At 38.5% G+C, this 25,301-nt stretch overlaps 1 protein-coding gene across 4 annotated transcripts in view; it reads left to right on the top strand.

The window, feature by feature from the left end:
* The window catches only part of ANK2 (ankyrin 2), a 382,481-nt gene that overhangs the window by 56,833 nt on the left and 300,347 nt on the right, over positions 1-25,301 (top strand). For 3 of the 4 annotated variants that reach the window (XM_055796032.1, XM_055796031.1, XM_055796033.1), the window contains exon 2: positions 2,046-2,104. The exons of the other annotated variant lie outside the window; for it this stretch is intronic. In XM_055796032.1, the coding sequence (XP_055652007.1) occupies positions 2,084-2,104 (21 nt within the window). In that variant the 5' untranslated portion in view covers positions 2,046-2,083. The remainder of the gene's footprint in view (positions 1-2,045; positions 2,105-25,301) is intronic. 4 annotated transcript variants of the gene reach the window in all.

Here is a 25,301-nt window from a genome sequence, read left to right as displayed (position 1 = left end):
ATATAAAAGAAGTAGCAATAAATGCAATGCAATCACAGAAGAGTGATAGATGATGTGTGGATGGGAGAAATGAGTTGCAATTCATTTGAGATTTGCAGATGTTGTGACACTTGGCCCCTGCTATGGGGTATGGAGAAGAACAGGTGCCACCACCTAGATTTGAGCAAAGATACTTCTGCCTGCACAATTGTGATGGGCACCTGAGGCCAGTTCCAGGCTGTGCTGATGTGTTTCCCATCTGGGTCCTCAGCCTCTGGGCAAGTGCTTCTGGGTGAGAAGGGGAGGACGGGAGCTCTAGGAGGTTCTGAACTCATGGCTACCTGGTCTAGAAAGAAGGGTTTTGTTGAAGACAGATGCAGTGTATAACAACATAGAAAACCATATTTCTGTGGAAGAGGACTGTGATCTTGTCACGCATACACTGCTCTCGCTGCTCTCACTGCTCCTGACCAGATGGTGTAGATTTGTTACCGGTTTTGGGAGCTTACATGTACTGTTGCTCCAATGTCCTCAAGATAAAACTTGAATTTAGAACTCTTTGCTGGGATTTCACCTAACAATTGATAAAACCCTTACAGCTCTTCCTCCCAGGAATATATGCTTATATGACTGTTTCAGGTTTTGATTTTCAGATGTGATTTTAGTCCTTTTCCCTTAAGCAAAAAGCCTGAAAGACATGAGCCTCATAAAGCAAGGCAGCAAACAAAATTTTAAAACAAAGAAATTCAAGCCTCTTTATACTAACACCAGCTTTATGAGTTTGTGAACCAACTCACCATTTTGACTTGTTGGAGGCAGGAGCCTGGTGGGATTCCTGCTTAGCAAATTATGTGTGCTGGACAATCTGTCTTTGTCATTGTTGTTATATATTGCTTGCTAGTGTTGCCAAGTACATTTTGAAAGCTCTCTGTTCTGTTACAGAAATTGTGCTTTAACTTGCAGTCATCTCTAAAAGTGCTTTAGGATGGTAATTAATGCTCTAAGTAACCAAAACTGTTTCTATACAGTGCAGGGAATTACAGGACTGCAAAATGGATCATTTGTTGTATCATTTGGACAGATATGAAGTACAGATCTAATCCCTTGTGATATCCTCAATTTAATCCCTTAAGGATTACAAATTTTGGCTGTTTCTGGGTGTTTAGTTGGTTATTGTTAAGAATTTGAAGTTTTCATGTGAAAAGCCATGAATGCAACCGTTCCTTTCTAAAAAGCACAGTAAAAGCAAGAAAAGAGCATCAGCTCATGAAATGGTTTTGATGGCTTGAGAGGAAAGCCGGGGGGGGTGGGGGGGGGTGGGGGGTGGGGGCGGGAGGAGAGTAAACAAGATGAAATTATGGAGTAGTGAATTAATAAAGACGCAAGCATTGTTGACAGCAAGCTTTTATCTACTTTCTCGTTAGTAACTAGTTCCTCAGAAAGGCAGTGGTACCTGCTGTTACAGGGCATTGTTTAATCTCTAAAGCCATGAGAGACTAATGACAGAACTGAGAAGGAACTGAGTGTTTAAAATATGGATGGATCCTGTGGAGATTGGCAGGAAAGCTGTACCTGAGTTCATAGAACTATTCTCACTAAAGTCTTATGGCTTGCTGTCCTCTGTTCTGTCTGCTCAAATACCTTTTCTTGCTAGTAGCTGTTAGGAAGTTGCACAAATTTCTGTACTGAAGACCACGCTGGGGTACTTGTGTTGAATGTTTTATATTTCCATTACTGCAACTGCAATTATGACTTTTCCCAGAGTAAATACAGAAAATGTGGAAATCTAATTATTGAGGGCATCAAGTAGCTTTTATTTGAAAATCATTTACTGGGGAGGAAAAAAGCAATAATAAGAAAAAAATCCTTAAATTCAATTACTGAATGCTTAGCTGAAGCAAAGTGGAAACATGTCATCTAAACAAATAATATAACCAAAACACATTACCTTACTAGCCTTACCTAATTTATAAGTACTGAAAACTTACTGGAGTGGAGACCAAGGTATGTATTCATGATAGATTTGAGAACATGGGAAATTAATGTATTTTTCCTTTTCTTTTTAGGTAAGTAACTGAAGGGGACATGAAGAATTGACATTTAAATGGCCAGCATGTTGCAAAAGGTATTTCACTTTAGATTGAAGAGGAATGCACGAGTAATTCATTTGAGTAAATATTTAATGAATATTTTCCTCTAAAAAAATTGATTAAAGCTTTTGTTCACGGAATGATTGAAAGAAGTAAAAATCAGCAAGATTGTTGGTGTTCATGCTATCCTTGACATCAGCATCTAATGGGAAACTGGATACCATTCTCTTTGCTTTTTATCAATGTAACCCATGCCAGCTGACCAAATACCAACCTGTGTGAGTCTTTCTACCTCTCTGGTTCGCAGTGGTGCTATTGAGCATGCAGGTAAAGTGTTTGTGGTGCTTTGCTTGCAGGTCACAGGTTATTTCAAGTTAACACACGCTGCACCATGCAGTAGTGGAAAGCAGCTGTGGGCAGGGGCTGTTGAGCTCTGCTTGCTGTCCCTATACGGAGGTGTAATCCTCCTTCACTATCGAACAACATCTGGACTGGCAGGAGGTCCTCACAGTGTCATTGTAGGGAAAAGAACCTGTTTTTAGCTAATTGGCTAAAACTATTTTATTTACTATAAAAGTATAAGAAATATTAACATGATAAATAGAATATGTAAGTATCATGCTTGGAATCTTTATCTGCCTCAGAATTTTCCTGAGTCAGATGAGATATTGCTAATTTTGCTGTCGGTCACTAGAAAGTTCGTTTTAGATGCTGATCATAAACTTGATAGATGGTGTCGCATCTGATTTCTAAGAGATGATGTCGTCATGTAACTTTGAGAAAGCTAAACCAGTATCCGATCTCTAAACAGCCACTTCCTTGCCAGCCAGATGGTTATGTAGGTATGCAAGGGCTTATCGTGCACTGGGAACCAGTATCTGTAAATATGCTGCTAACAAAACTCTTGAGCTTCTGCTGGTGACACCCACACATAAGCTTCAAAGCACACCCTGCTGTATTTTCTTTACAATAGTTGTCCTACCAATTTTTTTTTTTTTCTTTTTTAAATTACTGATGATCAATTATAATTTTATGGAATGTTTGTTGTCAAATGTGGTAGTCTCTGAAATCCATCAGAATAGTACAGGCTGATGGGAAAGCAATGGTTACATGAAGTAATTGCAGTTAATATCTGTTAGGGATGGTAATGCAGAATTATTTGGAAGAATCTTCAGAAAAGCTGGTTAAAAGAAAAAGAATTCTGTCTTATAAAAATATCAGTGTTTCCTAATTATTCCCATTTGAATGAAAGCTATACTACTAAATATTTTTGACAGAAGAGTGGAAAGAGGAAGACAGGCCTTTGGATTAAGGAGTATGTCTAGGATACAGAAGATAAACTCAATTTCTGATTTCACTAAGGCAGAACTGAGGTTTAACTCTGAATTTCCTATTTCTGAAAAGATTATGGAAACTACTGGGTTTTTGGTTGTTCTCCTTCCCTAGATTTTGAGTTAAAAACCCCAAAACTATATTGGATGCAAAAAATTAAGTGTTGTCTGGCAAGATTTTCAGCTGAAAAATTCTGACTGGCTTTGCCTTTTGTAGACTTTCCATTATTGGCTGCATGTAACTTTATAATCTTTTTCTGCTGCTCTTCCTGATATTTCTTTCTCTCTGCTGGGATTTTACTGACACAGAAATGTCATGGAGAAACAAAGCCTCACCTGAAGCTGATTCAGTTAACTGGAGTTTGGGAATATTTAATCTTAAAAAAAAATAAATAGAATCTCTACAACTTAAACTTTGATTGCACTTTAAGTGTGAAGTATTTTGAAAGATGGGGTATAAATGTGTTGCAGCTAAGCAAGGAAATAAATCAACCCTTTCCTTTCCTGAAACTTACTGTAGTTTTACTAGTTCAGAGACCCTTCTGAGTCTGGTAGTAATGGTAGAGCCCTGCTTATTATCAGTGAATAAATGCCTTTGTGGGAACTAAAATTTCTTTTAAGTCCCCAGAGAATGCCACAACATTGTTTTAGTCTTTTAAGAGGAATCGCTTGGCTAGCATTAAAACAAAATCCTGCTAATTGTGGCTGCTTTAGAATTATTTTTCAATTTGAGCAGCTAAACATTAAGGAAACCTCCAGTTATGAATCGGAAGCAAACTTTCAGTAACTTGGGAGCGATGGGTGGAGCCTGCAGGTCAGTGTAGTTGTTTCTTTCTGAAAGTGGTGATCTGATCTCCCCAAATCATTCCCTTATTCTTGACATAATCTTCTCCAGTGTAGGGATGCTGATGTAAGGCCTGAGTGCATGAGTGTTTAAAACTGGTTTCAGGCTGTGAAAGAGCTAGAGTTTCCTCTTCAGAGTTGATCCTTTTGGTAGGCTGAAATGCATCCCACTTAAGGCAGTGGTTCCCCTTTAGTCCGTGACGGGAGCTTAGGATTCATAGTATAGCAGACACACAACTGCATGAAAAATACAGTGGAGCACAACTTTTGCATTACTGGGATTTTTCTTAAGCAGTTACTTGGAACTAATAAGATCTATGTAAAAAACAGCATTAATTACTTGCTCGCTGGTTTTATGTATCAAACAAAAATATTGGATCTGATGCAATGCTTACAGGAGTACCTCATGTATTTGGTAAGCATAAAATTAATACAAGTTTGTCCCATATAGATTTATGTCTCATGAGTTACATTAGGATATGTGTGGGGAAACAGGTATCATTATATATAAAGATGAAATTAGAGTGATTTGTTTCAGGCAATTTAGTTTATTACATTTGACATGTTGGGTCTCTGAAACATAACTAGAAGGTTCCTCTTGGAAACATGTCAACTCCTGTCTGTCTTAATGATCATCTGCATGTGTTATTACTCCTTCATTTTAACTATGTGCATTATGTCAGAAGCCAGCAGAGACTCTGCTGCTGAGGAATACAGAATTCCTTTATTTTTTATGGGAATAATAATCCAATTTTGTATTATGTCTTTGAAAGTTTTCAGAGGTCACCTCAGTAAACCAGGCATTGTTCTGTGAGCTGCATCATCACCATCCCAAGCAATCTCCCATATGGGTTCTTGAAGTATAGATGCACTTCCTGCTCCACCCCATTTTTGTCTGTTATGTTATATTTTTGTCAAGCCATATACATAAGTTTGAGCTCTCAGTAAAAGATTTTAAACATGATAGGGAGATAATACAGTTCATTTAGGTTATTGCCAAACAACATGCTAAGATAAGGGATTCTCAAAAGTAGGTCAAAATCCTCTAAGATTTCAGAGTGTCAGTGTTCTGTGGTGATTTTGCCTTGCCTTTTTAAAAACACAAAGTTTCTAGTTTGTATGATTGTAGAGGTACCAGTGGAAATAAGAACTGTGTTCGTATGGATTTACCCAGTGCTCCACTGAGTGTTTGTACTGCCTGAAATGAGAGGTAGGTGTTCTTGTCTTCTTTCTCAGAACACTAAAGACTCAGCCATCAGACCTCTCTGTGTGTATATAGATTTTATATCACAGAACAAAATGTGTTTATTTGTCATTGGCAGGTAACAAGGTGGCCAGTGTTGTGCAATGCAGCAGGGAAATGCTGCTCTGTCTTTTACCCTTCAAGCTTCTGATAAATGGCACTTAGTGGGCATGTGGTACGTGCTCTGTCTGCCCAGCTTTCCATGGAGCCAGGCAGCAGAACAGACATCACCCTTTCTTTCCTTTTTTTGTCTCTGGCTTGGCTGTTAACAGCCACATTTTTTTTCTCATTGGTGATCTTGAAAGAAGCAGTTGCTACAGCACCTGATAAAATAATGAGAGATGTAGTAATTGTATTTTTAAACTGAGTCAACTGGTGGGGTGGTCAACATACAGCTTCACAAGAGAGTCTGCCTGGAATCTCTTAATGATCATCCTGACGATTTTTCAACATTAGAAAACCAAAAACCTGTATGGATAGTAGCTGAATGGCAAAATCTGCCAGATCTCCTAACTGGGAGATGTTTATTGTGTCTTACTATTTAGATATGATAAAAGAATCTCTTTGCAACAGACTCAAAACAGTTATTCTTTCCAAGTGATGTGGTTTTGTATGTGATATATGTCCAGATAGAAACCGTTACACTGCATTTCTGTTATTCAGGGGCCTATGAAGCTGTTTTTTGAACTTCTCTGAGGAAATAAAACTTATTTTTAGTACCATATGTTTAGAAAATGCAGGAATCAATAGTTCTCCACTTCTTCATTAGTAAGCTTACACAGGAGTATTGGTATGCAGAGGGGCTACTGTGAGACAAAGAAAAAATATAGAGTTCTGATGAACTCTAAAAGTGGTCAACAGGACAGCAGATCTCACTGGGGTGGCTTTCTGTCTGCTCTACAGGCAAATACTGAGCTCAAGATGCTGAGGAGAACCTGTGGAGTCTACCCTCTGACTTCAAAGTGAAGTAAAGGCAATGTATCGCTTTGAAAACTGGTTTCTAGTTAGGGGCACGAGGGGCAAGCATTTATTCTGGTGAGCAGGAAAAACAAGAGTGGAAAAAACCCCTGTATGTATTTCCAAACTGGCTTATATTTTTTTATACAAATCTGTTGAAGAGTGCTGCAATATAATTATTTGCATTTGCAAATAATGTTCATAAAGCCAAGCAGTGACACTGAAGAACAGGTGAATTCCTGGACAGGATTTACCTTAATTAGTTTTAACTTTTTTTTCCAGATCCACAGCTAGGCAGTAAGAGTTTTCCTGCAGAATGACTTTACAAGATAAATATGAAAGACAACATTTTTTTGCTGTCTTTACATTAAAACTGTTGCCCCTGCCCTGTTTCTTTTTTTTCTTGTTAGGCTGCTTTTATGAATGTATGTATTCCTTTATGAACTAATGCACTATACATATGTTAGTGTGCGACTTCTACATGCTAAGCTTATTCAGCCACTATGATTTTTATACCACATTAATACCATATTTTCCAGTGGGTGAAGAGATTATGGTATTAAAAATCTGAGTCAGACAGACCTAGTGGGGAAGGAAAAATCATCCGTGCAGTTTGATGTTGCAATACATGGGTACAGATTTGCTGGGTCAGCAGTAGTGCAAAGTTCCTGTCAGTGGAATTTATCTGCTGAAAGATCTGTCCTGGGTTCCTAAAGAGACAAGGTACACCTGTGTTTGCTGTGTCTTTTTGTTTTTTGAAACATCTGGCAAATTCTGTAGCTTAGCAGTATACTGTTTGCATTTGTGCCAGTAAACTTTTAAAGAGTGATTCAGTGATTGCAAGACTCGCTGGAGCTTTGAGATATTTGGGAATTTACTTTTGTTTAATGCTAAGAATATTAAAGAATATGAGGTTACTACAGCAGTAGTCAGTCAGTATTGATCACTGTAAGCAATGTAGTATCATTTTTTGGGGAAAACTCCATGCTTGTTAGATTCAGTTTCTGTGGAACAAAGACTATAATTCTACATGCTAAATTCAGCTAATGTCAATGGAGAGGAGTCAAGTTTTGGAATGGAGCAAAGGGCGAATTTAATTTTGTTTTCTGATGTGTGTCTGTCTGACTTAAAAGAGTTGGGAAGGAGCTGCATAACACCTAATCAGTTTAAAACTAACTCATTGGTTAGTCCTGATAACTGGACTTAGAAGCATTGGGAAAGATTTGGTTTACTGGAACAAATACAGAATTGGATCCTACGCTTTGTTTTGGAGAGTTGAGAATTGTCCATGTTCTACAGCCTGGTTTCATCTGGAGAATTGTGTTGATTAACTGTAGTCTATAATGGGGTGCTTCATATTTTATTTGTCTTTGTTGGAAGGTTTGATTCATAAAGGCTCAGTAACAAACGCAACCCTGCTTTTCCTCTTTACTTCAACAAATAGCAAAGATCAATTGTTTTACACCACTCAGTTGCTTACTGGGACTGGTGTTGTATCAGGTAATGGTGATCTGTAGTTGTCTGAGGAAAGGAAACTCATTTTTCCACACTGTGAACAATTGATCATCTTACCAAGTATTTGTGAGCCTGAGATGACTTCTAATCCAAACTGATTCCGAGTACTGTGTCACACACTCTACTGGTGGTATTTTCCTTTAGATAACTTCATTGTCATTTTACTGAAAAAGGCTGTAAGCGGAGGACATGTATTCATTTATTAAGACTTTTCCAGTGAGCAATGGATGTTTTGGAACTGTCGGAAGGGTCTTGCATCTGAACCTTACCTTTATTTTATAGTTTTTTTCCTCCTTAAAAAGTGGATGAGCGCTTCAGGAGTTTTTTTTTCTTTGTTAGCATACATTAGAAGTTAAATCGCGTCTTCTGATGTCTGTCTTAAATGCTTTTGTGCACAAATACAAAACATGATGGCAGGGGTGTTGGACTAGATGATTTTTGAAAGCTGCTTCCAGCCCAAACCATTCTATGAATCTCTGAAAAGTCATAGTTTTTGCTGTACTCCTTTCCAGCTGTGTTGCTGTAGCTTAGTATTTATGTTTGTATTATGTTTAAAAATGGTAGAAAATGTTTATCTTTAAATTCTGTGTAGATATACAGTGACTTTAAGTTGTAACTATTATCTGCCTGTTTGAATTTTCGAAGGAACAGATACCTACATCTGAAAATAACAGCACAGCATTTCACGTTAAATGCTACTTTTGTTGGCAGCTTCAGGGGACATGAAAGTTTAAATGGGCATAATGAATAAATTACCCTTTGACTTCAGAGTTCCTTCAAAACAAGAATGAAATGGTATATGGTGAGTTTGTACTGCTTTTTGCCACCTTGTATTTCTTTGGAGGTATGCAAGAGGCTCATTTTCATCATGATTAATCCATTGTGATCAGGCCTGTGTTGCAGAATGCAAGTAAAAGCATTTTTTTTTTTTTGTCGCAACCAAAATGAGCAGAGAGAAGTCATGGTTATATTTTTTTTTTTTTTATCTTCTTGGGATCTGTGACTACAAAACGGGAAAAATTCCAGAGTCTTTACAAAGACCTAAAAATATTTCACTCTTGCTATTGATTTTTACGTGAAATGCTTTCAGATGCTGGGGCAATTAGCAGCTAAGCTAAATACAACCAAAGAGGGACTGCTCTATCAGAAATTGAAGCTAATGGGCTGTAAAGGCACATGGGATAATTCAAGTGTCCAGCACTAGGTTTGAACCTAGACTGCCACCAGAAGGAGTGGGGAAGCTCGATACATTGGCCCAAGGCTGACTGATGCACTGTGAATGAGTATTAGCTGTTTTAAGACGTTGTGTAGCCATGCTTGAAAATAGAGCTTTCAGTTTAGTAGCTGGGAAGAAAATGGATGCGGAAAGCATCTCTTGCTTGAAGCAGTTACTGTTTAACCAGCAGATTGTACATGGCGTTTCTGTGGCTTATTCTCTTCTGATTTGTTTTCTTCTTTTTTCCTTGGGCATAAAAATAGAAGGAAGGAGCAACTTCAAATAGCTAAGATCTCCCAAAGCAGCTTTGCTTTATTTAAAAAAGAGCACAAACTATAAATACTAAGGAGGTGTCTGATGAGGTCCTAAACCTTTCCATGGCTCATTTTCCAGACATAAAGTAAAACCTGCCATGTGAAGCATTGACTGCAAAGAACAACAGGTTGGCTGCCAGTTTTTGGGTTTTTAAAATCTGTCTTAGCCTTTCTGCCAAAATCTTATTTATTGTCTTTTAGTACAAGCATGGCAGTGAAAAGGACCTTATGTTTTTCCAGTGAAAGAATGGGCAGTTCTTATCAGCCAAATTTTTTACATTCTGTTTATAAACATATGCTGAGAAAACACTTCATACTAATGCAGTTTTTGCAGTTTCCTTATTGTGCCAGAAGAGATGAAAACATAGGTCTGGCCACTTCGCAGAGCTACTTTTTAAAGATATTCTCCTTGTTTTAATGTTTCAGATAATTATTGGTTGCTTTACCTCCCCTCCCTTCAATTTGTAAATCCTTTCATGTATGCCAGTGTACGTCAGGGCATGTTGCTATTTTTTAAAAATGTTTGTAAATGGGCAGTTTTGGATGAGGCTTTGTGTTAAGAGGTAAGTAAGAATGGGAAACTGTAAATTTTCTCCAAATAGCCTGACAAATTAATCAGATACCAGTAGGTCTTTGGCATTATGAATTTCCTTAATGTTCAAACAACAGCAGAGAGCTACCTTGACAACCGGTTCTGCAATTGTACCATAATGCTTATCTAGCAGCATGACAAATTGATGTACTTGTAGCACTGAACAGGTAAGCTCAGAAAATCAAGAAAAGATAACACCTGGTGTCTTTTGGAAGTTGCAATGCAACTATTTTGTGCTGTTCTTGTCTCCAATTGGTCCCCTCTCTGGTTAGACAAAACCTTCTAGGAGGCAATGCCACCTCATCTACCCAGTATATTAACTGTTGGCTGGGAGTAAAAGCTGGAACTTGGGTAGTAACATTCTTAAATGAAACATAAATGGAGAGTATTGTTGCCTCTGCTTTTCTCCCTCCATCTTCCTGCACTATTTCAGGCACAGCTAGAGACTGAGGATGGGTTCAAGTTATACAACTTTGTCAGGGTTTCAAACATCACCAAAGATTTGGGGGTGTCGAAAGGCATCCTTTTAAGCTTGTACCTACCTTTTAAGTATATTTGTACACTGCAGAAAATTTACTCTTCAGTTTTGAAGTGCCACTTAAAAATGCGCATCTAATCTTCTGTAAATCTGAGTGCTTCATGCATGTTCTCTTCTCTCCAAAGATTGTTTCATTGGCTGAATTCAGACAAAATCAATTAGAAGTGGGGTTTGTCTTGGATGTAAGTGCTGATGGTAGAAGGTTTCCGTTGATACATTTAAGGGTGAACTAGGTCAGTCTTATTACTCTTTTTGCTGTAATGGATAGGCTAGGTATTTTCCTTCAGAAAGTATTAGTGGCATGTAGTTAACAATAAATCATTGACTTCCCTAGACTAATTTTAAATGGCATGAAATAAAAACTAAAAAAAAAACAAACCACAAACCTCCAATCTTTTAATGTTTTAACACTGAACAAGCTGAGGTAAGAAAATATTGCCCCCAATGTATATTTTTGGTTAGGAATGCAAAGGTTTTAATCAGCTGTTATATAAGCAATCTGTTTACTCCCTCACAAAATCTATTCTCCATATTTTTTTGGGTATAGAGGAAAGAGGGAAAGGGGTAACATGGTGTATATTTTAGTGAATGCAAACCTACCCCACAGTTTTTTTACTGTAACGCCTATGGTTCAGAGCCCCGCATCACTGCAAAGGTGGGAATGCAAAGGTGGAGGAAGTAGTTTTTATTTCCTTTGTGTACTCGGAGCCTTTTAGCTAAAGAAGCTGATGAAAGCTGGCTGCCTCATTGTCTGCTCTTGTTTTGCTCAGACTGTAATGTCACAGCAATTTGTCTCATTAATTTGTAGCCATGAGAACAAATTATGATCTGCTGTAACAGTAATTATATTAACTATAAAGGTCATAAAAATGATAGAGAGGAAGCTGTGTATTCTAAATATCAAAGCTGTGCAATTAGTATTTTTCCCAAATATTTTTAATTAAAAAGCTGTGTGTATATGTTATATATGTGTGTGTGTATATATATATATGCATGTGAGTGGCTATAGAATGTGGAAGTGTACGTTAAATAGAACAAAGACCATATTCATGGTTTGAGATTAGCAAACCTTAATGAATTTCTATGAATTCTCACGGGGGAGTCACCTGATGCAGTTGAGTTAAAGCACCGGGATAAAATCCTGCACAGTAGTAGGTAATAGACACTTTCTGTTACATTTTAATTCTTTTCTTTAGCACTTAAACATCCATTTTTCAGATGGGGAACTGGGTACTTTCTGAAGACTCTGTTAAGCTTTGTTTGGAAGAGATTTTCAAGTGAGTGCAAATAGTGGAATTAAAGCAAAACAACCTTTTGAGCAATGTAAAACTTAGGTCAGTGGTTGTGAAGTTGCTGAGAACCTACAGCTGCGCCTTCTGATCGCTTGCAGATGAATGTGAGGTAATGTGCAGTAGAAGTTGCTGGGGTCCACATTTAGTAACCGCTCAAGGAAAGCAGTCAATGATTTTTGGACCAGCCCATTAGACTTCGAAAACTTTGAAATGGAGTAGGAGCTGGAAAACCTGGGTTTTGCCTTGTGTTAAGAATTGGACTGAAACAAAAAGTCTGATGTAGGATCCTTTATAAATAATGTTCAACACTGGACAGCTGTTCTAAAATGTTTCAGAAACAGAGTAACAGAAACTGGCCGAGGAAGGTTAGCACCATCCAGGAGAGCACAGGTGGTGGTTTTGGAGGAGAAGGAAGGAATGATCCTGCCATTTAGGAAAAGGTTAACACCAGAGTATGTGACGGTTTTATTTACATTTCCCTGTTAGGAGGGTTAGCTGGGAGCTGCCATTTGCTCTGTATCTTCTCACAACTGCAACAGGAATTTGTCTGTCTGAAGATTATGACCTCTGATGCGGCCAGAAATTTACAAAACATGCTACTTTGTTCTCATTCCTCTTTCTGTTTTATTAGCTGCTGGTTTTAAAATCACTTTAGTTGTAGTGATAGCCTTGAAACTGTAAATACACTATTAATTATGAACTGTTGCTTGCTTTATTCTTCAGACAGTCTGAAAGCACACAATCTAATAAACTTTGTCAGGGTGTTCAGATCTTAACCGCATTTGTCATCTGAGAGAGCTGTGTTTCAAGATGAGACCCAAGGGTCTGTGTTTCTCAGTGTCGTCTTCTCAATAATATCCACAACTTGCTGCTTGGGGAAGAGTAAGAGCAGGGCAAGCATATCTGATACTTCCCCTGAATAATCTCCCAGCCTCCAGCTGTTTTTGGCTCAGGGGATTTCCTGAGCTGGATATTGTCTCTGTGTATTTAATAACCCTCAGTAGTTATCTCTTTCACAAACTTATGCCTCATTGAGCTGAGGTAAACCCCTTCCATCTTGCTAAATGAAGGGAAATTCCTGCCACCACCTCTGTTCCCACCGTTGGGCTGGGACATGCAAAGCCTACTGTCTTAGAATATAGGATGTGTTCTTAAATTCAGGGAGGGGAAATACAAAGTTTAAAAAGAAAAATAGTGATTTTAAAGAATATGGGTAGTTATTGCTGCAGTTGAAGTATTGTGCTGAATACAGGCATATGATCAAGAACAAAACCAGAAGGCTAAAAAAACCCACCATATACCAAAACCAGAAATCATTGTACAAATGACTAGGCATTCCAGTCTTTGCAGTAGCCGACTGTCTTGTCAGTTCTCTTGCTCTTGTAAGTATGGCTTTATTTATAAAATATTAGCTTTCAAAAGGAACCCATCAGGAAATGAATAGCTTTGTAGTCGCAGCTGGGTTTAAAAAGTGAAGATAAAATAGGAAGCTCTTACTGAGGCGCTCCATCCCTTTTTGTGTGCTGAATGATGTGGGAGTTTTGTGAAAAACTCTTATTGATTCAGTAACACAAGAAATTAATCTATTTTCTGATTTTTGCCATTACATGTTGTTTCCTGTCTTTCATTTCAAATATTGGGAGGAAAAAAATATTTTGTTGGTAGCTTCCTGATTTTAAAATAACTTTGTTAAACTAAGTAGAAACTTAGAAAATGCTTCAAAAGTGGGGGACAGAACCTCGTGTCACTGGAGCCAAAGCAATTCCCTTTAGGTAGGTTACCTGGCCAGATAAGACTCCTGAGCAGTACAGCACAGCTTTCTTCCATCTGCTCTAACAGTACACCTGGGAGTGCCGGCATGCTTCCACCCAGTCTTTGAGCTGTCTGGGATAAGACAGGAACTGTACACCAGTTTGGGTTGTAGGGGAATGTTTGGTAGCATCTCGGAGTGGATATAACTTATTCCTCTCACTTACTGCCCTGTCCTGGTCCTCACACTTTCCCTGTGCCTTTTTCCCTTTGTTCTCTTCCTCTTCAGCCCTTCACATGCAGGGTGGTCCTGTCCTTTTCTTTGATGTGTAGCACATGGCAGGAGTACTGAGAGACACCATCTTCCTCCTGCCCTCCTCTGCCGGAGCCACGAGAAGCACTTGCCAGCTGTGTGCCCTGCTTGCAAGGGGCAACACGCAGCAACAGTGCAAGTATGGTTCAATAGTTAGCACAGATGATGCCAAATGCAAACTGAATCTTATACAATGTTATTATTAACCTTTAAAAGCCTGTTTAAAGAAGTGGCAAAATGGTGACAAAGTGCTCATTTCAAAGCGTATCCAGAACTAGCGATGAGTAGCGCTATACAGAGGAAAGATCTGTAATGTTAAATGTAACCTGTATTTTTAGAAGCTTGTGTCTTGCTCAGTTTTGGATGAATTTTCATGGAGATAGCTGAAAGCTTTATCCCTGACGTGACAGCCTGTTTTTTAAGTCTGTGCTTCAAAGCATGAATATTCTAGAGGTTTTCAGCAAAATGATAGTCAGAATTTTCTTAAAATAATCTGTTCTGCGCGCGCAATTTTTTTTTTTTTTAATATGGCTAGACTGTCAGCCTGAGAGAGACTCTAAGTACTGAAGGTGTTTTAAGTTTGGTATAATAACAAGCAACTTGCCCTTATACTGTAAATTGTTAGACAGTCTGCAAACATTGCTCTCTGCACCACAGCAATAGCATCTGTTAGTGTAAGAATTTAGTTTGGTTTGTGTAGTTCCTAGTTAGGAACTTCTAAGGTAATGTTTTGTTCTTTAAACAATTTCTGCTTTAATTGCAAGTGGGGAAAAAACATGAAAATGCTGAGAGCTGAACTGATGTACTAACATCATGGCAATTTTAGAAGGAAGCAAAGCACACAGTCCCTTAAGCCTACATCTGGCCTCTGGGCTGCAGCATGTCCTGAACAGTACAGTCCATGTGCAGTAATACAACATTTATCAGTGTATGACATCTGATATTTTCTAGAACTCCTTGGCAGTGCTATAGCAGTGCTAGGAGTTGCTCAAATGCTGCTGTTCATATACACTGTGGAGTCATAATCTTATCTGGCAGAACAACTGGATGCTAGTGTTAGTAAAGGAAAAGACTCATTTAAATAGCTTGGTACATGAAAGTATTATCAATAAATTATTACTATTAAAATAAATATTGCCAGGAGGCATCAGTATAATAACAGGAATTGAATTTGAGTTGTAAGTGGTGGTACCTTTCAAGGCCTGTAGATACAGTAAAATACAAGTCCACATATTTACGTAAGTACCGTGTTGATGTGAAAGTATGCACTTGGCTAAAATGAAGTTTTGTTTACTCTTGCGTGTGTGTTGAATGTAAAAAGTTTTGTCAGGTTTCCTGTTACTGTTCCTTTAAAACTCATGCTATCAATCCTTGAGATATGCTCTCAGAAATAAGCTGCTCTCTCCAAATATATATGCCAATTTATTTTTGTTGTTACATCGTTGGTATAAAATCAGCTTGAAGGTGCTGATTTTTCCAAGGTTTGGGGAGGGAGGGATGATGATTACCAAGTTTATTTTTGGGTGTGTGACAGTCTTTTCATGTCATGTAAGTCAGTTTTAACTCACTGAAGAGATACGGACACAGGGAATTAAGAAAAGTAATGTTTAGGAATTATTAATTCTTTTTCTTTTTTTTTTTCTTTTTAAGGAAAGACCTTTTTTAAGGTCTTTCAAACCTTTCTTACTTTTTCATTTTGTTTGAATTAGTTTTTGCTGTTTAATCTATTTTATAGTTACTAACCACTAAAGAACAAAATGTATCTTACTCATCATTTCCCTTACACTGGACTCCCATGTTAAGGCAATTATAGCATGTAACAACTGCAGTTAATTCCCAAACTCTGTCCAAGTCCATGTTTCAAGGGGAAGTAAAGTTATTTATATGACACTAAAGTGCAGCATTTCTCTGATAAAGGCCAGTGTTCTGGAATGAGGGTTAAATGGGAGCAACAGTCCCTTGCCAGCCTGTCAGAGAGCTGGGGTCATGTAATGTTGACATGAAGCCAGACAACAAGCCAGGGCAAGAAATAGCTTCTGAATAATTTTATCTGTTCACCAGTCAGGAAGCTGTAGCTGTGACAGTAGAGAAGTTATTTAAAAATATTGTTAATTAAGAGATTGGTAAGTGCTGGTTGCTATGCTATATAGCTTGCCCTTTAATAATTTTTTTAAAAGAATATCCAATATTTAGTTAATAGTTGGTTTCCTTACATTTTAGCTGTTTCATTTTGCTCAAATAAGTTACTCATATTTAAGCAAACTGGACTGTTTTGTTCAGAAAATGTCTACTAATAATTTTATTATTTCCCGGTGAGGGGATCATTGTCCCATGGTTATTATATATTTTTTTTTAACCTTCTTAATCTCGGTGGAAGAAGCGTGTGCTATTTGGAAGTGGTTTTCAGCTGTATGATGAGAACATGGCATTGAAATTGCCTATGTATTGAAATGAATAGTATCATCTGACTAACTTGTCGTAACTTCCTGATGCATATTAATTTGGGTTTTTTTAATAGGCATTTTAGTATTTTATTTTATGTAGAGAAAAAAAGAAGCAGAAGATGAAGGTATTTTACAGGTCGATTGCAAAATTGGAAAGCTAGATTCATTCACAAAGAATGAATGTGGAACAATTCTAGGATAAAAAGCTGCTTTGGCCCAAATTTATGGGGCTGTATTGATTTACAGCAGCTGCCTCCAACTTCTCCCCACATTTATCAGAAAATTGGTATGCTAATAAATGAAGTATGATCAGTTAGAAGGGTAACAGTGACTTGATACTGCCATGGGAAAATAGTCTCTGAGGATGCCTTAAGAATGTGCTTTCATGTGTGCTCAGTAGTAACAGATTAGCTTGAAATTGTGAGGGAGACGAGCATGTGTTTGGGATGGATGAACATGTGTGTGTGTGGATGTCTGTTCTTGACTTAGTGTTTGAGCAAGCTGAAATTTTAGCTGCTAAGAGATGTTTCTTCAACATTTTAGAAGAACATGTGTGCATGTGCATGCTTAAGTATGGCTTTCACGTATGCTCATTTTCCCTCCAATGCTTGTTCTGCATGGCTCATCATGGCATTTAAATGGTCAACTTATAAATTCTGTGTTAATATTAAAACACAGATTCAAAGTTTGCTTTCAGGTATATTATACAGCTGGACACCAATGGGCTTAGAGGTTTAGTCTTTTGAGATCTTAATTGAGGGTCTTGTTCTCTTTGCCACTTCAGTAACTTTTGCTAACATCATATTTAAGCCTGGTAGGCTTCTTGGGATGTTAGATATTTTGACTATATCCATTTGCTTCATGTTGTCGGGTTTTTAAAATCTGATCTTTTACAGTGACACAGAGAAAATTATGTGTCTAGCAATGGATGTGCTTTTTGTGGTGGATGAGCAGTGACCAAAGTCTGCGAATGTATTTATATCTCAGTATTCACACAGCTCTCCACCTGGCAGTGCTGAGGTGCTGATATACATGCAGACCATTAGAGTTGTTGCCAGAAATGTTTACTTAGCCTGTTATAATCACCCCGCAGACGTGAAGGAAGACACTGTTGCTGCCTGCAATGTATCAGTTTCCAGCCTCAGGTGACTGATGGCATGAATGGAGACCTGCCAGTCCCTGATCATGGTCACTGCTAACTGAGCCAGGGAGAATTTCACTAACACTTTGCTTCTCGGTTCCCCTCCGTTTGCTGTTGGGGTAGGAAATTCAGCCACTGCCCCTTCAGGGCTGCTTTCATGGGACCTCCTCATCTTTGGTGATGCTGGCTGGCATGTAGTAACAATGACGTATGTGCAAGGGGAACACCTGTGTAACTAAGATAGACTTCTTGGGTTTCAGCTCCTGGTGCCTGTAATGTTTGACCTTAAACCTAACCAGTTGCTAGGAAGCCGGGTTCTGTGGGGTTTCATTTTGTGTGGTTTACTGGGTAAGACTTGGGCCATTTAAACCCCTGAGGGGCTGGAGCTGTCACTTTGGGCAGAGACTTGCTGTTTGGCGGGCACCAGCTTGGGGCATGCGAGAAAGATTTCTTTTTAATTGCCATGTAATATTAAAAAGAATCTTTATTTCAAGAGATTTGAAACCCAAAAACTTATGCAGAGCTTCAAAATGATAAAATCAAGTGCTTTGAAACTTCAGAAAAAGTTCTAAAGGTTGCAACACTATAGATCAGTGTTTAAAAAAAAGGCTTATCTTTGCTTCCATTATAACACCTGGCATCTTTGAAATGTGTGTGAGATACTGGTAAAAATTATCGATTCTTCTGCCCCCCCCCCGTTTTATCCTGTTGCATTTGTCTAAGTCAGAACCGTGGGGGGAAAAAAAGAGTAATACAAGTTGCCTTCAAGTCGTCATCTCTTTTAAGGCAGTGTGTGATGGCTCTGCTTGCTTCGTGTCCCTTTGGCCGAAAGAGGGAGGTCTCTGCCTGCCTTTCTCCCTCCCTCCCCATCTCCCTCCCTCCCTGAGCCCGGCGGCGCGGCTGGGGGCCGGTCCGCGCCGGGGGGCCGCCCTCCCACCGCTCAACCTGCGGATTTGTGGAGGCGACATCCCCCCTCCTTTAATAATAATAGTAGTTTTCTGCCTTTGGTGAAAGGCTGTAAATAAGGAGGCATTTCTGATGAAAAAGGGAATTCAAGATAACCCTTACATATTCGCAAAGACTCTGCAAAGCAGTACAAAATGACGGTTTTGGGTACCGATGGGCTGATGTTTACCAGCTTAACTGCAAACTTCAGATGAGCTTAATTCATGTGTGGTTACCTGGTTAACAGTTAAGTGTTTTAACAAAATATTTTATTCTTCCCAAGACAAAAAATGAAGTTTTCCGTACGCTTTTCACCAGTGCTCAAGAGAAAACTTCTTAGAAATGAAGGGGAATGTTACTGTATGAAATGTAACAGCACTTTCTGACTCTAGCTTTAAGGTAAATGCTTAAAATCTAGCTTTTCAACTGGAAGTACATAGCCTTATAATAATTTTTTCTATTGACAAGCTGCACAAACCCCCTGTTTTCAGTATTTTACTTATAGATGTAGGGAACTGTGTAGGCAGCATACTGAAGTGGTTAGGAAAGTCTTGTCATTATGTCAGCCATTCAAGGAGAAAGTTACTCTTCTTACACTTACTTTTACCCAGGAGTAACATAGCCATAAGAAATCATGCCTAAATCATATTGCATTTTCACTGGAGATGTATGACCCGTGCATATATGTGTGTTTTGTGGTGACAGCAAGCATTTAATTATGAATAAAATGTATACGGATTTTGATTTGATGCTTTATTGCCACCTTCTGCTCATCCATCTTTCCACCACATACTTGCAATGTAGTAATATGTTGCACTAGGGAACTTGCATGAGATGACATTTGATTATACAGCCTTTCAAGGAAGCAGTGCCAAAAGGAAATGTCAGTTCCTCTTCTGAATTCCTGAATGCAAAGCTCTGTTGAAATAATACAAGGAAAATGTCTTCTGTAGGAAAATGAACGGTAGTTTTCATCATTTTGAAAACTGAGATGTAAGCCGTTTTTCTGACAGAGTAGCTCAGTATGACTTCAATTAACTTAAAAGCTCACTAATCACAAACTGAAGCAGGCTGTATTTGTGTATTGTATTGTGAATTGCAGAATTTATGAGACTAATTTAAATCTCTGAATGTTCTAATAGGGAATAGAAGCAATTGTAGAGGTAGTATTGACTACTTAAAGTGTATTGATTTCTTCTGAAGATTTCTACTTGGTGGTGTTTGGAAAGCATGCCCCTGAATATTTATCCTGTCAACATTCATGAATTATTGTATGGCCCAAACATGGACTGTAGCTCCTCCTGCTCCATTAGGCAATCTGTTCAGGCAAAGAGAAATAGAAAATATCAGCTACCTTTTAGACACTACTAGCAAAAATCTATCCTTTCCAAAATGCTGGAAATTATGCGCAATTTAAAATATAGCTGAAAGGTGTATTAATAGTCTAGTAAAATTCACAACAGAGAAGGAACAGAAGAAACTTGTTGGTGTTCCTAACAGGTACTTTTAGCCAGGAGAGTTAGGTAGGAAGAAAAGAAGCAGCCTTGAAACTTCACCGATTCCATGATCCACAGGAGGAATCAGTGTATCATTATATACTGGTTTGTTCTTCCCCTTTTTGGCATGGCTTCCTTAGAAGCTGCACCAGCAGCAAATTCTTTTTGTCTGAAGCTGCTCAACACCTGCAGTTTGTGAGGATGAGGAATATGAAGTCAGAGTTGTAGGAGGAATAAATCTGGGTAGCTAACAGTGAGTGTACTATGGAGGATAGCGGGTCCCTAATTGCATCCTATTTTACCTGTATTTATAAATAGTGCAAAATAGTTTCTTCACATTTAGAGACGGAAATGTGATGTATCTTGATATAGCTGAATGGCCTTGATGTTAATGACTAGAAAAGAGATATGCTTTATCTGTTACACTATGTTAAAAACTGCTGGCTGCTGAGCTCAGATATATGAGTACCTACAGTAACTTGGACTGAGGTGTGAGAAAACATACAAGTCATCATTCAATATTTCCTGACAATTTTTTTTTTCATTTGGCCTTCATCTTTTAAAAATATTTGTATCTCTGATGTTATTTTACCTAAATGAATCTCTAAGCATGAAGGCTTCTGTGCAGAGCAGGGACGGGGTTAAGCATGGTGTCTAACTCCACCTGGCTTTTTATGTGGAGTTGGTGAAATTTTGAATGTGCTTACAGTGTGAGTTCTTTGCCCACTCAGGACCACACTTGCTTTTGCCTGGACCTACAATCTTTGGCCCATATACTGAAAGAGCTGTAATGGGAGTAATGGCGGTTACTGGTCTGCAGTACCTGCCCAGGGACTGCCCAGGCAGGTATTTAGTTGTTTTAATTTGCTTACCGCAGGCTAAGAGAAGGGCACAGTTGCTGGTCTAATACAGATTATAACTCGTTATGTCATAGTAACTTATTCCTCTGCTATAAACTCGATGCAAAGCAGTTTAAAATCTGTGTGGTATCTATTTTGATTTATTAAGCTAAGTAAACTTGTTCAAAAATTGTCTATACAAGCTCCCATATACATGGTCCTGCCTTCTCCTTTGCTCTAGTGAAGGGTGGGTGGACTCAGTCCTACTGGAACTCAAACAAACAGTCTTGGACATGTGGTTCTTACTCACAGTTAATCTCCCACAGGTGGGTTGCTTTTGGGCAGCTACAGAACACTTTTTTTCTGAAATTGATTTATCAAGCAAACGCACTGAGGCACAGTTTAAAGTCATGCTTATCACTGCATACAGTTCACTGAAGTTTTGCTAGTCAAAGGATCCTTTGATAGATGGGACTTGCTGGGTATGTGTCACTTCTTAGTTCAAAGACCAAATCTCTTTAAAATTCAGATAAAGCCACAAAATATTTATTTCTCTGACAGTGAATGTCCATGAGCAACATTACATTGCATCTAAAAATAGCCTAGTTTTACAGTACAGGTGGGATTTTGAAATGTAAGAACTAGTTTAAGAACAAAGGATGCTATAGAATCGGTCTTCAGACAAATGCACCAGCTGTGTGGTTAAACAGACTGTGATGCAGTTACTCATCATCTGCCCTCCTGAGTGGCCACAGTTCAACCCACTTGAGCCTCGCTAATGTCCAGCCACTCTTATCAGAAGGTGGCATCTCACAGACGAAAAGGGCAGTTCAGTTTCAGTGCCTCAGAGGTGGCAGGTGGTGGTGCTTCTTACAATTTTCTTTGATTTGGTACCTGTTCCATAGGAGCTGAACTGACAGGATGAAGGTAGTTCTTAGGCTGCTGGGCATCTCAGCAACGGATTAAGAGCATACTGGCTATATGGTATTTGTATTTTTTCCATTTTTGTGGAATTTTTCCCTCTCTTTCTCCCCCCTCCCCCTTTTCACTTTCTATTTTCACTTCAGGAAAAAATTATCTACTGAGCAAAGCATAAATAAATAATATCATCTAAATAATAATGGCACTAATATGAAACAAATAATACTTGTTTTTCAAAAGTTACATGACTACACATTTGATTATTGGGAATTGATCTTTAGCTTTCTATTATTAGGAATTACTTGGGTTTATGTGTCGTTGTCAAAATATGATAGTAACATTTTTTTCAGGGGTTCCTATTTTGGCTTTCATTGCTTCCCTGCTTGGGAAATTTAAGTTTGGTATTTCTTGGTTTCAACTTTTTGTTGCTTTATTTTTGTTTACAGCACACTAGACAACAACCTCAGAAATATCTGGTCTTTACGGGTAAATTTTATTTTTGAAATGCTGTTCTTAACACTTAAGAATTGTAAATTAGACTGAGGTTGTCAAAATGTAAAATAACTAGGGAATGACAAAGTCATTTCAGTTTCTGTCACAATCTGGATTTTAGTTACATTATGTTTGTTTGGGTTTATTTTTGTTACTGTTCTTGTTTTTTAGTATAGTATCAGTAAATATATTAAAGGAGTGACTCTTGCAGCTTTTTTTGGGACACTGTTTCAGAGTATAATGAAATCTTGACATTTAGTCAAGCTTTGACATTTTCTGTTGGACAGGATTAAACCTTCCTTCGTGAAGGTGCATTTCAATAGACCAGAAAATGGCAGTCAGAGGGTCACCTTTCCTTCTGATGTTACTTCTGACTTTTAGGCAACAAAATAACATCACGATTGAACTTAGTCTCTGGAGCTGCAGGATGTGTCAAATGCTTTAATGGACTGAAACTCCAACATGCCCTTTTGCTTTTTGTTTTTGGTGTAAAACTAAGTTCTGACTGAGTCACTTCAGTGAAATAGAAACAGTAATTTAATTATTTGTACCTAATGTTCCCATCAAAGTTATGGAGAGAGCTCTTCAATATCAGTCATGTTTCATTTTATTTGTGTCATTGAATTGACTCAGAAATGAAGGCTTGGGCTATTAGAAAATAGCAGCTGCTTGGGAAGGTAGCTGGGACTTGGCTTTGGGCAAATCTTTACACTATGACAACTGAAATCTTGGATTGACAGCTCTTGGGGTTGCAAGCCCTTCCATTCTTGTATTCTACATAGCTACACAATGGGTAATAACTTCCTTCCCAGGCTCCACATTTTTTATTCTCAAGTTAAGAGAAAGGCTTGAATTTGGAGGCCTCTGAGTTACTTCTGTTGTTTAAAAGGCTGTATGTTAGAAGATGTCTGCTGTGGCTGCTGCAAGTGGACAAACAGTACAAAAAAAAATCCACGAGTATCTGAAATGTAGTATATTTGAGCATTTGAACATCTGTGTGTGACCAGTGATTGTTTCTTGGCCTCCACTGGAACAATCTCTGTTTTGGATCAGTTTAGATCAACCTTTATTGTGTGTACAGAGGTAGCATATTAATATGAATTCAAGCACAACAGCATACTTTGTCCATATAGTTTCTTGGATTTTGCTCTATCTTCTTGTATGTAGCTAGCTTCTGTCTGGGTGTGAAGAATCCCGAGTGTTTTACCTCTTAAAACATAAGAAATATCAGACCATTATCTGCTTCCCTTCAATGCATCAGAGTCTTCTTCATCATTATCTGCAAATTTTATTGTGGTGACTTCTGTGGGCATGCTGTCTTCTGTTGTGCTCCTGCAAGTGTGATGTTCATGTCAAATTGCTGCATCAAAGTTGTCAGAAAACTAGATGAGGTCTCTTGTCTTCGTTTGCTTGGGCATTTCTGTACGTAATTTTTGAGTGATTCTGGAAAACTCCCTTATGATTATCTAGGCAGAATAAGCAGGGATTTCAACTGATAGAATCTTTTTGCACCATAGAAAAAACCCACCCCAAACCCTATATTAAAAAGAAATTTTACAGACTGTTTCTGAATTTAGGTTTTGTTCAGGAAGCAGAGGAGGTAGGAGAAGCGCTGATGAACTTTTGAAACTGTGTCTCTGGGAACCTGAGTGCAAAGTGATGTATAGAAAATTTGTAATTAATTTTTCTGTCTCGGTGTGTAGGATATTCTTTTGCTGCACAGATAAGCATAACTGGATTCTGCTGTCTTGCTCCCATAAGGAATAGAAGGAGTTAAGTGCATCTGACAAGAATGTTTTCATTCCCTCTTTATGACTGAGAGAGGCTGGATCACAGATGCATTTTTGTGCATAGAAAATCAAAAGGTTGGAGGAGGGCACAGTCTCTTTTTGCCAAAGAAGTGCTTGTGATCTGCAAAACAAGATGGTTGTCTGCTTTTAGTGTGAACTGAAGTAAGGAGCTGCACTGTTAAGAAAAAGATGGCTGTTTAGTGTCCTGGTACTTAACACACTGAGGAGTCAGCATCTAAAAGAAGAAACAGACATGTTGGGTGACTCTTGCCAAGGCTCTTCGGGAAAGCAACAAAGAAAAAGGCAAACAGGCAGAGGATTTGGCACGTTCAGGGGCTGAATTTTCTGGAGCTCTAGATAGTGTCTTAATCCAGTTTTCTCAAATTCCTGGTGATAAAACTGAAGAAAGATGTCAAACTGCCTGCTAGGATTAAATTAATCAATGTAGATGTTCAAATAGATTTATTCTGCATGGAAAGTCTGCTTTGAGCTCTGTGTGTAGCTCTGTCTTTGCCCTGGTTTCCTTCTGGTCACCCACTACCCCAGGCAGTGTAGCCGCCACAGTCTCGATGTGTTGCTTCCTATGCTGATTTACACTGGGTGATGCTCTTCCAATGTGGCTTCCCACATACACATTGAAAAACATTTTTTTTTTTTTTCTTTTTCCTTTGGATGATAATACTAGCTTTCATTCTGTTCAACAAGAAAGAATATGTCCCCAGGGTACTGCTCAGAGACAGCATCCTATTGCATGAAACACTTTGGTTGAATTTAAGTCCTCCTGAAGTGAGGGACAGAGCTTTCATAGTAGCAACACTTTTTTGCTGTGGAAGTGGTAGCAAAAAACAGCAACAGCCTTTGCTCGGGCTTTATTTTAGTGAGCGTTGAGATAATGTTTTCCTTCAGTGGAAACTGTGGAGTATATTCTTGCTGCCAATAAGAAGTGATGCAAGAAACCTTTAAAGGACTGCTCGCCTCTGATGTAGGAAGCTCTGCCAACAGATGGGTTTGAACTGCTGCTTGTTTCCTCTCCGCTGTGCACAGAGTTGCTCATCAAGTCATTGCTGGGTCAGAAGGTAAATGGCTGTGAATGCTTAGGCTGTATCCTTGAACCTCCCGCTGTGGTTAACTCTTACAGTGCTGTTCTCAGGTGGTTAACTCTTACAGTGCTGTTCTCAGGCACGTGAAGGAACAGGCGCGCTTCAGTACAGCCTTGTCCTCTTTTGGGAAAGCCAGCTGTGACAAGTGGATACCTACTTTA

Source organism: Falco peregrinus, chromosome 2, assembly GCF_023634155.1.
Source record: "Falco peregrinus isolate bFalPer1 chromosome 2, bFalPer1.pri, whole genome shotgun sequence".
NCBI lineage: Eukaryota > Metazoa > Chordata > Aves > Falconiformes > Falconidae > Falco > Falco peregrinus.
The sequence above is the reverse complement of the archived record's forward strand: the minus strand, read 5'-3'. Positions and strand labels throughout refer to the sequence as shown.